General features: G+C 40.0%; 1 protein-coding gene across 1 annotated transcript in view; it reads right to left on the bottom strand.

Annotated features, from left to right (window-relative positions):
• Window positions 1-16,816, bottom strand: part of LOC121329953 (disintegrin and metalloproteinase domain-containing protein 33-like) — a 98,316-nt gene that overhangs the window by 7,305 nt on the left and 74,195 nt on the right. The window contains exons 6-20 of the mRNA XM_041276499.1: window positions 13,988-14,183; window positions 13,329-13,394; window positions 12,611-12,682; window positions 11,111-11,277; window positions 9,956-10,040; window positions 9,119-9,261; window positions 8,439-8,616; window positions 7,804-7,893; window positions 7,113-7,308; window positions 3,770-3,878; window positions 3,469-3,673; window positions 2,999-3,076; window positions 1,904-2,012; window positions 820-964; window positions 313-412 (exon numbers count right to left, since the gene is read on the bottom strand). Coding sequence (XP_041132433.1) covers window positions 313-412; window positions 820-964; window positions 1,904-2,012; window positions 2,999-3,076; window positions 3,469-3,673; window positions 3,770-3,878; window positions 7,113-7,308; window positions 7,804-7,893; window positions 8,439-8,616; window positions 9,119-9,261; window positions 9,956-10,040; window positions 11,111-11,277; window positions 12,611-12,682; window positions 13,329-13,394; window positions 13,988-14,183 — 1,939 coding nt within the window. The remainder of the gene's footprint in view (window positions 1-312; window positions 413-819; window positions 965-1,903; window positions 2,013-2,998; window positions 3,077-3,468; window positions 3,674-3,769; window positions 3,879-7,112; window positions 7,309-7,803; window positions 7,894-8,438; window positions 8,617-9,118; window positions 9,262-9,955; window positions 10,041-11,110; window positions 11,278-12,610; window positions 12,683-13,328; window positions 13,395-13,987; window positions 14,184-16,816) is intronic.

Here is a 16,816-nt window from a genome sequence, read left to right as displayed (position 1 = left end):
AGCCACCAATGGCCACTAGCCTCCAAAAAACAGTTGCCCACATTTTTTTTCATCAGTCTGGAGCCCTGTATTGCTTGTTGTGTCCCATCTCCCATCCTCCACCTTTCAGCTCTTCTCAATGGGGTAGGAGCCATGCCCCAGCAGAGACACTTGTTTAGGCCAAATTTCAGCTTGTTCACAATCGCTGTAAAATCTGTTTGACACTGTAATCAATAAATGATTACCCTATTTATTTTGTCCTTATAGATTAAAAAATAAATTACTGATAAGTGTCCAGAGCTGTATGTTTATGGAGGAATTTTATAACTATACCTTCTTTGCGTTGTTGGGTTTGTTAGACAATCCGATGGTCTTCAGATGAAAAGCAGGGTTCAGATGGCCATTTTTTGGCTTCTGACCAGACACCTCATTTCTGTCAATAAATATATTTAAAAAAAAGGAAAATAAAGAAATAGAGGCTGGGATTACTGTAAGTACAGTAGCCATCAATCTGGGTCTAGCAATTTAACAAGCAAGAATGACAATACATAGCAGACCCAAATCCTACAACTTCAATCACAAGTTATTCGAGAAGAAGGATGCTTTTGAAACTAAAGAGTGACATACTGGTGCTTTCTCTGGATTTCCCTTTCCGGGGATATGCATACCAAGAAAGAGATGATTAGGTTTGCAAATATTAGCCTGTGCTGTTATCACCTGGTTGCATAAATTGAAGAGAAGAATGTCAGTTAGTTTAGCCTTGCACACTCGGTATGGGCATTCCTCAACACAAGTTCTGCTGTGCTATTGAATGTTGTATGAGGTTGACTGTGTGAATACCTTGACGTCTGAGTGTTCTGGTTTCTCCCGGCCCGCCACTTATGAAAGGGGGACGTCTTGATTTTCCAGCAGTAGAACATTCCCAGAACGCCAGGCAGGAGCACCAGGAAGGCAAAGAGCAGCCCAGCCACGAGACCCTGCTGACCTGGAGGGACACAGTAGGGGGGGTTACACTAAAGAGGAGATGGTAGGTACAGTACAGGAACAGGGTGATAGGTACAGTACAGGAACAGGGCACTAAACGTTGGCATGTGTTTTAGCAATGTAGCAATTACACCTTTTTTTCCCTCAAAATTTAGCATGGCCAGTTTTGTTCTCTCACTGCAGTACTCCCCACAACAGCTCAGGAGAACTGCTGGTCAGCAGGCGTACTTCGATCCCACCGCCAAGGCCACTATGGGCTGCTGTAACACAGGGAGGTGACTCTCTTCCCTGAGGATTTGGGGTCCCTAACCATTGTAGCTTCATCGCCAATGCAGAGCTCCCTATGGAATTCCCAGTGAAGAACGGCAATTTTGCACAGCCAGGTGACTTGGAATGGGTAGTTTTAACACAGACAGTATATAGCAATTTATGTAGCAAATTAATGGTGAATTTAAATAATAAATTCAAACTTCTGAGGCCCATGTTCTTAAGCAAGTACAAAGGCATATTTTCTGATTGAAATTTAAAAATCTTAACAGTATAAAACTAGCATAAAGCAACGGTTAAATGATGTAGTGTTGAAATCATTTTATTTCTATCTGAATATTTGCTTATGATCTTGAACTTCCTTAAAATAGGGCCCAGGTTAAGATACTTGGCCCTTATTACAAAGCTTGTGAGGTTTTTTGGGGTTTTTTTTGTTGCTGTTGTTTTTTTAAATCTGTTTTTATGAAGAAAATAGTTTCTTTCACAACAGCCCAGAAGAGTTTCATGAATATCCAACTTTATTTCATGCATATAAAACTAATTTTGAAAAAACAAACTTTATTTAAGTAAGCTAAAGCTTTCTGAATAGAACCCACTGTTTTTATAATGTTTTTTCTTTTACTTATTTTGATAAAGTTTGAATGCGATCAAAATCTTAAAAAGAGGGGCTTACTGTCATTCTGCACAGGCCCGCTGTCTATGCTCCCCCCAAGGCCAGGCTTATCACAGAATGGGGGGGCCCAGCCTGCATTGCAGTGGCAGTTCTTGTTGCTGTTACAAACCTGCAGTAAAGAGATAGGCAGGGAGTAAAGACCTTGAGCCTAACCGAGAGGCAGAGTGGAGTTTAAAGACGTTCTGTAATGTTACAGCTATAGGGTTCTGTATTTACATGTGCAAAGGTAAGTCTTCAGAGGAATAACCCCACCCTGACAGTATAAAATTAGCAAGAAACTATTCAGTTGTAGGACGGAGAAGTTACATCAGTGTTCTGAGTAGTTTGTTGCTAGTTTTATTCCTCTCTGAGAATTAAGGCTTACAAAGCTATTTACTCTAAATTGTGATTAGCACATTTTAATAATAAATAATACATTCAAGCAATACAAGTTGCCAAACCAGACTCAGACATTTAGGCGTTTGTTAGTAATTATTTTTATAACTGGAATTTGCGGGGTTCTCCACAATAAAAATTAATAATTGTGTTTACTATTTTATTTCAAAGAAAATGCTCTAGAATTGACTACGTCATTTATTTAAATAAGTTTGAGTGATGGTAAAGATAGTAATTTACTGTTTGTTATTTTCACCTGCAGGTTAGGTGGAATTGCATTGCTTCTGTTGGTTGTGGGAGAAATGTCTGTATTTAAAACATTTATTAGGGTTTCAATTGACTGTCTTCTAAAACGGTATCGACTTCTCAGTTTAGCCTTGGTAAAAACTTCCAAAGGGTTTTCCCTGTCTCCAAAAACAATTTTCCACAGCTGGCTGATCTTCAAATAAATAGTACAGTATTATCTGTCCAGCCATGTTAGTTAAAAGTAGCTGTGGTCAATAGAAAATTAGGACTCAAGCCTCCTCCAGGGTAGTCTTAAAGTTAAAACCATACTTAAGACCAAAATTCCATTTAGACTCCATGGGTGTGGCACATAGATAAACAGAACAGACTGGCATTATTACCCCATGGGTGTGGCACATAGATAAACAGAACAGACTGGCATTATTACCCCATGGTTGTGGCACATAGATAAACAGAACAGACTGGCATTATTACCCCATGGGTGTGGCACATAGAGACACAGGCATCCAGTTCACTGAACGACACATTCTGGCACCTTTGATCTCGGCATACCTGTAATTGAAAGAATTTAAATAGAAACTTCGCTCTGTACTGTTCAGTAAATAGTTTTCTTTCTTGACAAATATATTATCCCTCTACTGGTATTTACAGCTATGGTCTATTGCATCATCATACTTTCAATCAGTTTGAGTGTAAAAGAGTGATTCATCACCAAAATATAATGACGCATTACATTGTTAACTTTTATAAAAACACCTAGTATTACTAGAATAATGTAAACTGGGAATAGAGAATATACAAGCCCATGCAACAGACATTCAGAGACAAAAACAACATATTGTAGTTTTATTTCTTTATTGAATCCCTAGGCCATTGTTTATCGTATACCTAAAACTACCAATTTAATTCGGGGACATTCTAGTGCAAGCAATGCTGGTACATGCCTTTCCTTCTCCACACTTGGTCCCGGTCATGACCAGCCCTGGATCAAGCAGATCTCCCTCCCCGTCCTGCGTAGCATACACAAAGGTTCCGCGGCACTTCACCTCCTGCCCGTTGAAGCGGATGGTGGTGTCTATGGGAACAACGTTGGTCCCCTTGGGTTTCTTCGCGGCGCTCTGACACTGAATCTTGCCGCATATAGCATTACTGAACAAGCAAAAGACAAACAACCAGGTATGCGCAGAACTGGAAGCGTAATGTATCCCCTAACATGAAGGCCCCTGTCCCATTATCAGAGCTTACCTTCTGCCACACTTCATATAATTTCCCAAGCTGTCCTTCCCACAGTTCCCATAGGCATTCCCTGCAGCGTTCACGTCCTGAAAGCAAGCATCGGGAGCTGGCCGTGCACCTAAACGGCACCAGTGATTTAGTTGTCTTCTAAATCAGTCAAAATGTCTTTATAGATACCAGCTGACCAGATAGCACTGGTTCTTACATCTTTAACCCCTTAAAGGGCACATAAGGACATTTCCCATCATCCTCCTGCTATGTAACTCAGATGGATTTACCAGTGAGCAGGAGGATGATGTCCATGCAGGTACATGGGAAGCCATCTTAAGGCAGGGAATGCAATTTAAAAGTTTTAAAAAATGGTCAAAATGTAAAAAAAAAAAAAAAAAAAAAAAAAAAAAAAATATAAGGACACTTTGGCTGGTGCAGCCTGATTTACATCATTTTTTTACAGTCTCCTTGTCTTTTCACAATGTTTATAATCCATGTGTTTTTTTTTTTTTTTTTTAAAAAAATAATTGTTTACAATATATATATATATATATATATATATATATATATATATATATATATATATATATATATATATATATATATATATATATATATATATATATATATATATATATAAACCCCGACTGGCCATGCGGTTCCCATGATATATACTATGTCTGGGGTGGTGATAAGGCCTGAGGCGTCTGCCAAGGGCCTTTAACCGCCCCAGAAGTGGTATATATCATGGGAACTGCACGGCCCAAAGTGGTTTATACCACTTACAACATGGCTACATGTCATTTGTGGGAAGAAAAATAATAACAAATAATTAAAACACATTTAAATTAAGACAAGACCAGAAACTTTTATTGTGTATATATCATATCCGCAGTGTAATAGAGTCCCAAATTGAATTTAATTTAATTCATTGTTCGCTTTTAAATAAATTGCACATGTTTGTTTCTTGTGAATTTCCAAAGTGCCACCTCACTAGAAACTAGAGGGCTGAATGCAACTGGACGATGGGTGGAGTTTCAAATTACACTAAGAAAGTCAGGAGAGCAGCTGATAGAGAGACTGAAGCCGGATCTTGAAGTGAGTTTGTTAACTCGTTATATGCAAGCATTTACTATAAAGTTTACACATATTTTTCTACATTTTCATTCTTTTGGATCTCAAAATATGTTTTTGTTATTTGCCAGACATCCTCGCGTCCAAGTCATGCCAGATTAAGATGACGATCGAACCAGACTTTACACACCAATTCGACCAGGGTGTCAGGGGACAGTACCTCAGTTTCCCGCAGATGTTTAAAATCTAGGCTGGTAATTCAGGGGGTCGTGTTTGGCCCTGACGTTACCTGCTTTTCTAAGAGTTTTCCTGACTGTCAGGAATGCATTACTGCTGGTTTTAAACTCGCTGTCAGCAGAGATGTTAAAACTTCTACTGTTAAAATATGTGTTTAGTCCAGTTCAGCATTGTAATATTGGAGATTGAATACCGGTCCTTAGTTTAACTTCTTGCACTGGCATAAAATTCCCTTATGTTGTTGAGATTTTTTTGGATTTATTTCCATAAAATGAATGTCCATACTTTTTTCTTTAAGTACATTAATCAGCCCCTGCTGTAGTTTTTTTTTTTTCTTTTTTTTTCAGTCTTCGTTTTCTACCAGTTCATTTAGCTGTTCCTCATCAACTATTGTGTCTGTTCTTGCTGGTGCATTTATTTTGTTTATTTATTTATTTTCAGATGGACTGCTGTCTTCATTCAGAAAATTGGTGTTGTACCAGTTATGTGGATTTTCATCCCAAATATATTAAAGTAAATAAGTGAAATGCCACTCATTTTTGGCAGTGGTTTTGTAACTAATAACAAATAAAATGTCAGTTTGTCATGGAATTTAGAATGTAGTGGTGCGTAGTGATTTATTCAGTGTGAAGCAGCTCATTAGTATGCAAGCCATGGTATGCGCTGTATATACGCATGGTCATGTGCTGCTGTTTAACCAATCAGTGGTGGTAATTTTTCCAATCCGTGTTATATATATATATATATATATATATATATACACACACACACACACACACACACAGTCTATAACATTAGCATTACAAGAACAAATTATTATTTTTTTAAATATAGTCTAACTTCTCTATATTGAACCCTTCTTATAATGAACCCCATTTTTTAACGTTCCAAGCAGCAAGAATAGTTTTTGTCAATGGAAATTAGCCCTAATAGAATGATCACTTCTACAAAATCTACCCGGATAAAATGATCTCGGTAGTGACTGACAATGAACTTTTTCCAGTGTGAATGTGTCATTCTCTCAATGAAAACAAAGACATTGGTAGGCTAATTTATAGATAACCTATCATGTGAATCGTGTGTGACATATGCAGCTGTTGCCATCTTCACACAAACTGCAACCATGGCAACAGGCGTGACTCGGTTAACAAGATTGAAACAGAGTGCATTGAGAAAAGCACAAAATATATGAAACAATCTGTGCTAGAAAGGGCACGTAATTACTGTTTTCAGCGTGTAAGTGTATTTCTATTTTTTAATTTTTTTTTACTGTTTTCTTTTAAATATACAGTTTAAATGTTGATCAATGTGAAGTTGTCTTGAAAGAATTACAGTATACTGTATACAGATGTTCAATTCAATTTGGGCGTTTCTTCATTATTCTGATACAGCAAGTTGCCAAACCCTATTATAGTGAACAACCTGGTATAATGACTATTTCTCCAGGTCCCAGAGGGGTTTGTTTTAATGAAGTTAGACTATATATTTGCCGTGTTAAAGTGAAGCCGCTCCTGAACTCAGGTCAATGCGCCGTCACAGAGCTTGTCTGTGACCTGTGGTTCTGACGAGGAACCTGTTGGGACTCGAGTGAGAGGTGGAGCAGGGGTGACGGCGAGGGTGTGTTCTTGTTTGTGATGTGTGGTTCTGATGAGGAACCTGTTGGGACTAGAGTGAGAGGTGGAGCAGGGGCAACGGCAAGGGTGTGATCTTGTCTGTGACCTGTGGTTCTGACGAGGAACCTGCTGGGACTCGAGTGAGAGGTGGAGCAGGGGCGACGGCAAGGGTGTGGTCTTGTTTGTAACCTGTGGTTCTGTAGAGAAACCTGTTGGGACTCGAGTGAGAGGTGGAGCAGGGGTGACGGCGAGGGTGTGGTCTTGTCTGTGACCTGTGGTTCTGACGAGGAACCTGTTGGGACTCGAGTGAGAGGTGGAGCAGGGGCGACGGCAAGGGTGTGGTCTTGTTTGTAACCTGTGGATCTGACGAGGAACCTGTTGGGACTTGAGTGAGAGGTGGAGCAGGGGTGATGGCGAGGGCGTGGTCTGTCTCATACCATATCCCCAGAGCTGGATGCACTGCTGCTCGTGGGTGGGGCACATGCCGTTGTGGCAGTAGGCGCGGCCATCAAGGCAGGAGGAGCCGTCCAAGAGGTAGACGTTGGAGGGGCAGTAGGGGGAGGCACCGGTGCAGTACTCAGGGAGGTCACAGGACCCAGCAGGCTCTCTGCACATCGTACCAGCCTGCTTCAGCTGCACAGGGAGCAAGAGGATTAGCTGTGGAAGGAACCTGATTGCAGTACGGTATGGTAGTTGACATTATTTGTTTAAAAACATACATCACTTGTCAGAAATAGTTCTAAATTTAATAGAACTTTAGATTTTGTCCAGCTCTGCCTACTTCTGGTGTAACATCCACATTCAGCAAGATATTAAAACATTTCAAAACTGTTTGCTCAATCGTTGTATTTACCATGTTTATTTTTAAACTGAGAGCACAGACATTTTCACAAGGAATTAAATGTTTACGTTATAGTACATTGGTTTGTATCAAATATTATATATGCATTAATGTATATGAAGAATGCAGTTAACAGCTTGTACAGGATTAGTCAGTGCAAATACAATAAGTTTAAGTAAAAATAAAGAAGCCTTTTATTCTTCTAGTGAAGTATTTAGAAATGAGTGGATTTGTATTTTGATGCACACTGTGAACCCAAGGCAAGGATAAGACATGAGCCAGGTTACCTGGCAGCCTTTACAGCAGACCCCGTGAGCACACTGAGCGTCTGCCTTCAGAGTGCAGTTGTTGGCATGGCAGCAGGAGCTTGTGCATTCCTGGAAGAGACAAACCAACCATTTAGACAAGAAATACAATCCAGTGTGCATATATATATATATATATATATGGTGAGCATTTTCTACAATGGGCTCACCCAGTTGATATTTCCCATAATAACCATCCGAAAACATGTGCGTATTAACACCAGCAACAGAATGTGACCCCAGCATAAGCTGTCAAATTCTGTCAGGAAAAAAATTGCTAACCAGAAAAAATATTGCATAGGATAGTGTGTGATAAATGAGAATGTAATGGGGTGGGATGCTTGGATACCCCTCGGGTAGACATTCGATTCTCATATCACACACCACCCCATGCACTATTCACTATATAACATTTGGCCTCATCCACACTTCTTTTAAAATGTATTTAGGACAAACTTCATATATAGCCATAGAAACATCATTATGTTTCAGGTATAAAATAAACAAGCATTCAAAGTGAGCACATATTCGCACTTCGGCTGCAGTGCATTGACTTGTTCAGCTGGACAGTGCTGACAGTACAGCAGCCTGTTCTCTTGATCCCCCAGCCTCCACACCTCAGGCTGTCCACAGTCACATTCCTCTCCATCCTCTACGAAGCCGTTCCCGCAGCGCTTGCCCCCCACTAGGTCCTTCATGTTGGGCATGTTGAAGAGACACATCCCCCCTCCCTTCTGGAAGTAGCTGGCCAGGTCTTTCTTACTGCAGGTGCTGAACACACTGGGGAAGGGATGCCTGACAAACAGCACAACAGTTAGGCAAGTGAGCTGCTGTTGAGGGGATTATGTTGAGCGTTGTGTGCCATGTTTAAAGATAAGCTTTATAAAATTAAACCACAATGTTGATGCTAAAACTCTAATGTAATGCACAAAAAAAACACTTCTCTTTTTAGTACTACATAATCATATGACTAGCTCTCAACAACTGTTCATGGCTTTTAGACATTGACATGGCTTAACATTGAAATCTACCATACAAGTGTACATACATACAGCATATACAGGTATGTATGTTAAGTAAACCACTCAATGATGCCTTCACGAAGGCCGCAACAAAACATGTAAGTTTGTATTGTAGTAATTTTGTATGTCACATGATTTAACCGTATCAGTTCCTTAGAGTTCCTCACACATTGGCCAACACTAGTACTTGCAATGCACTTCTTTGATGCTGGTTGATCGATCGGCAGCCCCTTCACTGGCCTCGTTTTCATTTACCCCCATTCCCTGGTGTTTACCCAGTAGCAGCAGCCATGACGCAGCCTCCCTTCTCAGATGTGACATCCACACAGCAGCCCTCGTTGTCGTGGCTCATCCCGAAGTTGTGTCCGATCTCGTGGGCCATCGTGGCAGCCGCACCTATAGCAGCCTCTGAGTGGTCCTGCAATGAATGATAACAATCAAAGCAAACGACACATGGGTGAAAACAGCTCATTTAAGATAAGTGTAATGTGTGCTTTTAAACTGGAACCCAAATCAGCAAAATATGTCATTACCTTGAATTATTATGCAGAGTGCACCCAAAAGTCAGGTATTACTATAACTAATTGACATAACTAATCTGTTGTCTCTCTCTGTCTTCAGGTGTAAAATATCTTTAAGCAGAGAGGCATGATTTCAGATCAATTTGTTGTGTGGTGCAGATAGTAAATGGGTTGTGGCCATCTGGTTTAACAGAGAACATACAGTACTAATACCTGACTTATGGTTCACTCTGTATAATCAATCAATCTTTATTTTATATAGCACCTTTCATAAAGGACCACCATCACACTATAGAGATCAGTACTTTATTTCTGTCACACTAAGTTATCCACCACCAAAACTTGGAACAATGGGTGACAGATATCTGTAGACTATACTCATGTTCAGAAAAACTTGTCTGAAATGGCATCAAAAACAGAAGTCCTTTGTTATATAATTGCACTAATGTTATACCTCAGGAACATGCAAATGCTGTTATACTGATTACATTTAAGTGGAAGGAAGCTTGTATTTCTGATCTCTGCATTGCCTTCTGCCCTACAGAGCACACAGACTGTTCACCTTAACAAACGAAAGCAGCTGATATTTACCACATTGATGCCTCCTGAATTCTCGTAGCTACACATCCCTTCCAGGGGAGCCATGCCGATGGTCGTACCCTTGAACACGACACCCCTAGAATAAAGCACAAGCACACCTCAACCCCCAACACACAGCAGTGACACCTCATCCACTTCACACAACCCCACCCAGTGTGCTGCACACTACAGAACACATGCCATTAGACCCGGAGGACAGGAAAGTGAAACAAAATTTCTGGTAGTTGAGTAATATGAAGATGTGTCTGTCTGTTTTTCTGCGTGTCTACGTATTTAAGTGCTGGAAAGGCACGTCAGCAACCTAAACAACGCATCGAGGTCATCTCCTTGGAGATCCAGGTCCAGACACCAACACATCAGCATTAATTGTCTTTCTCATCTAAAGCTTAAAATAATATGTTCATTCAATAAACGAAGCATCAGCTTGGATAAGGATTAGAAATAATAACATATATGTAGCAATATATTACAACACTGCAACCCAGGATCATGCCTTATGTCCGGTGCAACCCGCTCTCTTTTGAAGTGAGCTCTGACAGCGGTCAAGAGCATCCCAGGCTGGGTGATAGAACCCATGGACCCCCCGGAAAAGGAGACACAGCTGCACAGGAGGCGGTGGGGTGGAGGAGGAGAAAGAGACTCCAGATATTTTGGAAAATTTAGACAGTGAATTTAAAAATGATCCAACAAATGAGATGAAGGGAGGTGCTGTAGCCACGCCCCCAGAATCCCAGCAAGCCTCTCATAAAAAGATAGTGCAAGGGTATGTTAAGCTTTGCATATTCTAACTGAGCATCAGAAAATTACTCGAATTCCATCCCCTTTGCCATTGTGGGATAGAACAGCTGCATGGCTTTATTTTCAAAAATCCAAAAAGCGAAAGAAGACCGAGAAAAAAAAAAGGGTGAGCAAGAAGGAATTAATACCCAGGGAGGAAGTTAAAAGACAATGTATGACAATTGTGATTATTGTGCTTATCAATATCTGAAAATTCATCCTACCCTAAAACTGGCTGGATTTTAATGACGGCGGTATTTCGCTCTGACACGATTACTCACTTTTCTACATTTCAAAACTCCCAGAGAAAGTTCACTGTTTAACTTAAAAACACCCATAGGTAGACCGATGAACACAGGGCTGACTTACGTGAGTAGCTGAGCGTTGTCGTGTCTCTTGCGTGCCTTCAGTTTTTGTCTCCACTGCAGGAAGGACCAGAGGGTGGTGTTGGGATCGTCACTCACTTTGCACTGGTCTCCCTTCGTCCAGACTTCCAGCCCGATGAGGGGCACACGGATGTTCAGCGCCCTGTAAAACTGTGTGCCACACAGGCGGTATGTTAAAACCCGCAGGGGTCTGATGTAATGATCTGACCATATAAGTGTTGAATGTAAACCAAGGGAAGTAATGTTAAAACTGTACAATTAATTAGTAAGACCTCATCTAGAATATTGTGTTCAGTTCTGGTCACCTCGGTATAAAAAGGATATTGCTGCTCTAGAAAGAATGCAAAGAAGAGCGACCAGAATTAATCCGGGTTTAAAAGGCATGTCATATGCAGACAGGCTAAAACAATTAAATCTATTCAGTCTTGAACAAAGAAGATTCAAGCATTCAAAATTCTAAAAGGTGTTGACAATGTTGACCCAAGGGATATTTTTGACCTGAAAAAAGAAACAAGGACCAGGGGTCACAAATGGAGATTAGACAAAGGGGCATTCAGAACAGAAAATAGGAGGCACTTTTTTACACAAAGAATTGTGAGGGTCTGGAATCAACTCCCCAGTAATGTTGTTGAAGCTGACACCCTGGGATTCTTCAAGAAGCTGCTTGATGAGATTCTGGGATCAATAAGCTACTAACAACCAAACAAGCAAGATAGGCCGAATGGCCTCCTCTTGTTTGTAAACTTTCTTATGTTCTTATGTTCTTATATAAATGGTGTGGATCTAAACTGTTTAAATCCTGCTGGTGCTGATTGCCTAGGGTTGAGTTATTAACTTCCTTAATAATTGTTCATTCCTAGTGTAACGGGCACTGTTGTGTGATACACTGCTGTTACAGATCCTGTCCTGTTCCCTGCTGAGGCTTAAAGCTCTAAAACCATGAATGAAGACGAGCCCGGCTCTTTTGCACTGTGGTTAAGACGCTTGGTTACGGTGCATGGGTCGCCAGTCCACACCCAGCCTACACCCCCTGTTACACAAGCACTCAGCTCAAAGCAAGTTCAAAACCAATTAAAGGCAAAGTTAGAGAAAAATGAGAATACCTCAGTATTATAGCAACAGAACTTAGAACCATTCAAAATTATTGCAAACATCATAAATAGTAAGGGATTGTTTAAAAAAAAAAAAAAATTCAAATGACACTAGCCAAGTCTAATTAAGCACAGCGATCGCATGGGTAAGCATTGTAAAGCACAGAGAGGTATGGTATAACCATGCAGAGGCATGAACACTGCAAACTTAAAATGCAAATGCACCTTGGTAAACTTTTCTAAGGGTTGCACTTCAATGTGTTTGATAACATGTCTCCATAAAGCCAATCCCATTATGCATTTCTGATATTACTGAAATATATTATCAATATATAATAGCATATTTACTCAATACAGCATATTGTCTTCAGAATACGCTGGTTTATCATTACCTTATCGACGTAGTTAGCAATTTCCATGATTCTTTGCCTCGTTTTGCCATAGTCTTGATTTTGTTTTTGATACTAAATAAAAATAAGAAACAATGTTATGTTTGGATTCCATAAATATACTAGTACATTGTCAATTGAAAATGAATTATTTAAAGACTGATTACAACTAGAGATATGATTAGCATCCTTCTTATTTTTTACCTTCGGCTGTAAAGGCACATTTGTACCAGTATATTTTCCCTGAAGGCAAAATCAAATCCTAATTCACTGCATGTACGTAAACAGTGTCAAAACAAAAGCATTACTCACTAGATGGCATTCTGCTGACAGTAGCCATGCATTTATTTTAAGTGGTATGATATTGCAGAAAGGTCTCGGGCAGGATTCAGACAAAAATCTTGATTAGGCATGACAGTGACTCAAGCCTCACCAAGACTTAATCGTGCCCAACTCTTTGCCCATGCTGAGAATTACCTCCAGGCCCATTTCAGTGACCTGTAACCACACCAACCCCTAAAAAAATGTTTTACCATCTTATTTTTCTTTTCAAGTTTGGACCATTACAAACCATGCAGTTTTAGCTCATTTACATACACCAGTCACTTGACTTGAAACAGGGGAATCTTGCTAGGCAGACACCTGAACTGCTTCAATATGTAACTGAATCTCAAGCAGGCCTTGGACAGCTTAATATCTTTCATCCAGTCAGTCTTCTTACCAAAGTATTGTCAGCAACAATGAAAAGCTCCATGTACTTGGTGGTGCTCCAGGCATCCCTTCTTACCTGCAATGTTAGAACACAACATCATTTTAAACCAATCAGGCTGTAGTAGTTCCATGTAAACATTATGCTATGGAACACCCACTGAATAAAAGTCATGCAGAGTTATGAGGGTGGTGTAATGTTTTCATTGTTTCAATATTGTTTCAAGATGTTTGCAATCACTCTTAGTGTTTCTTAAATACTGTTTTTTAAATTTTAATAAAGTGCTTTTACTATGAATTCAGGCGCTCCTCTGTTGTTCTAGTTGCCTGCCATAGACAATTGTAATGTAGGGTAGATGAGCCAAAGTGTCTTTATATTAGTCAGTGCCAGCATCACCTAGTGCCAGCAACAAAACAACAGGAAACTTGTTTCCAAAGTGGCAGCTCACCAGCTGGTACTACACTATGTAATATAAAGATTGGCTAATTTATTCTATTTTCAAAATATCTCTGGCAGGCGACTAGAACTGGAGAGCAGCTCCTGAGCTCAGGTGAAAGCATCTTAAAACAGACTTAAAAATACAAGAATGAGTAGCTGAAATTACAGCCACTCAGAACAACTGGAAACATCATGAAAGGTAAGGGGACATTATGAAGATATGAGTTACTTACCCTATGATGCAAAGGGTTAATAAGATGTGCAATGTCCACCGTGTTGCTCCCTGACTGTGGAGAGCTGTGCTCATGTCCACAGGTCCCCCCCCTCACCGACAGATGCTCTGTCCGGTAGATCATGTGACCTGCCGTATCCCGCTCTCCCATTGGTTCAAGGTAGTAGCTGTTGTTAGCATTTAGAACAATGAGGCCTCTGCACCAGCAAAAAAATAAAAACAAAAAGCAGACTACCATTAAACCAGCAAAACTCATACACAGTACAAATTAGGCAAGTTCAGAGTGGGGTATTCCAATTATCTCCTTTGTTTTGTGTTTAGCCGAATATTTAGCAAATTGTGGGAAAAAGCACTATTTTTATCAAGTGCTTTTCAGGTGACAGTGGATAGGAATTAATCTAGGGCAGTCACAGTAAAGCCGTCCCTCTGCCTCTCAGTGTATCTTCCTATATGAAGACACTGGGGGGCACTGCAGCTGCTCATTGACTCATTCCCAATGGGGATTCCCTGCAGAGCTGCACCAGGAAATGCTGCCCACTGAGCCCCCTTAGGATTTCCAGCTGAGAATCCTCCCACACAGCAAACAGACATTGGGGGGTGGGGGGGACCTATTTTGAAATACAAGTCATATTACTTTGCTGCTAGCAATCTTGGAGCACAACTCCTAACTTTACAGATGCAATTAATTAACAAACATCTTCTAGCAGGTGTTCTGCTAATTGCTGAGCTTGCAGAAATATTTCACTCAACTGGCCTATTTTCCACTGTACTGCATTGATAATGTATGCCTTATTTAATTTAGTAATACATATTTAGGAGTAATATTTTCATTTTGCTCTTAAATAACATTTGATTTCATATTGCATGTGCTGTAAAGTGGGATTTATAATTTAAATAAAGGGGTCCCAATAAAAAAGCAGTACATTTTAATAACAGAATGAAGAACATGAATACCAGTGTTCCCTAATAAAATATTTGTTTCTAAGTTTACTTGTCTTGAAGCAACAAAAAGGTATGAGCATTACAGTAAATGCAATCAAGTGTTATCCAGCTGCACATGGCCATGGCCATAAGGCAATGTTATTCAAGCATGTGACATGTTGTCAGATGATCAGTACTATAACAAACATATCCCCTGCCATGGTTGTCAATACAAAATCAAACCTATCAGTATGATGCAAAATCCATTGTGTGTGTGTGTGTGTGTGTGTGTGTGTGTGTGTGTGTGTGTGTGTGTGTGTGTGTGTGTGTGTGCGAATCGTGTGACACTGTGTATAGACAGACAGATAAACCCAGGTTCTGATATTCCTAATAATTCAACTGCAGCCAATCATATTAGCACACAAACAGACATAATACAAAGACGGCTGTTGTAAACACACACACATACACACAACATTAAGATAGAAAAAACTCTAATTCCCAGCCTGCTCTTGGACTTACTTACATCCTGTTTCTTTCTTAAAATCCCCTAATGGCTGATATTATTAGGATGCTGTTGTTGTGGTGCCCTTCCTCACTAAACAGGCTGGCTACATCTTCTGTTTCAAAATGGACAGCAGTGATGATGCAGCTGAGACCGGAGTTGTTGTTAATTCATTTCTTGTTTTTAATCTACCTTTTAAAAGTTTGCCTCAGTACATTTGCACAGTAATTTTGTAGTTTTTACATGGTTATACTAAGCAATTACCACAGTTTTCATTGATATGCTTTATCATACCTCTCTGGGCAATGCTTTCACTATGCTTTATTACACTTTTCTAAGCTTTTAGCATCTTTTAAATAACTCCTATTTTTTAACAGATAAAAATGACATACCCAGAGCCCCTTAGGCACTCTGTCTGCAAAAGTGGGCCCCACACATGCTGCTCACGTCCTGTCTGTGCCACACATGCACTGCTGCATATTCGAGAGCCAGATGTGTGCAAGTCTGTTTCTACCACGAGGAAACGGCAAACAAGGAGCGCTCAAACAGAGTCTTTAAGTGGAGTCAGCTGAGCCGGTCACAGGGCCTCGGAATGCGCCACTCTACTTCACATTCTTATTAAAAAAAAAAAAAAAACATCAGGAAAGCAGAGACTGGCTCAGAGCCACTGTTATTAGGTTTCTCTTGCTGGTTAAACCACTGGGGCGCAAGAGACCCTATTCAGCTGCTTGTTTAGTGGAACACATAATACATCAAGGGCTCAATGCATTGTGTTTATTTATATAGTGCAGAGGTGTGTTGAGTATATGATATGTTGATCAAGGACATAGCTATATTTTTATTTGGATTAGTATATATTATTTTATATAAAGGGTTGGATAAAAAAAATAGGAACTTGTCAAAACACTGTTTTATCTATTACAGTATTTACGTCAGGAATGCTAATTGTAAAACTTCATGATTAGTGACGTGGGGAAGCACATGTCCACAAAAAGTATGTGCTGTAGATGGCATGTGTGTTATCCAATCCTTGTAGAGCTGAAGCATGTATTAATATAACTGATTGATGGTTTTATTTAAATCCCCCTTTTTAAATGTGTTTTAGATGAATTCCCTGTACTTCTATTGGAACGGTAACTGTTTCCCTTTCTAAGGTGACATTTCATTGACTCACTTATGACACGGTAAGTCCAAACACTGGCACAATAGACACTATAGACAGAGAAACCCCACTGGGATCAAACATCTCCATCTGATGGATCTCCCTGGTAGGAGACAGACAGTGGACCGCAGCACCACAACATGGAAAACATCTTTTTTTAAGCTTTTAGGCGTTTAGGGAGAGTATAATGACAGTTTGCAGAGATAATTCAATGTGGCCTCTTTATAAGGATCCGGTTGCTT

This window comes from Polyodon spathula, chromosome 1 (genome assembly GCF_017654505.1).
Source record: "Polyodon spathula isolate WHYD16114869_AA chromosome 1, ASM1765450v1, whole genome shotgun sequence".
NCBI classification, from domain to species: Eukaryota; Metazoa; Chordata; class Actinopteri; order Acipenseriformes; family Polyodontidae; genus Polyodon; species Polyodon spathula.
Note: the sequence above shows the minus strand (reverse complement) of the source record. Positions and strands in the feature narration are given on the sequence as shown.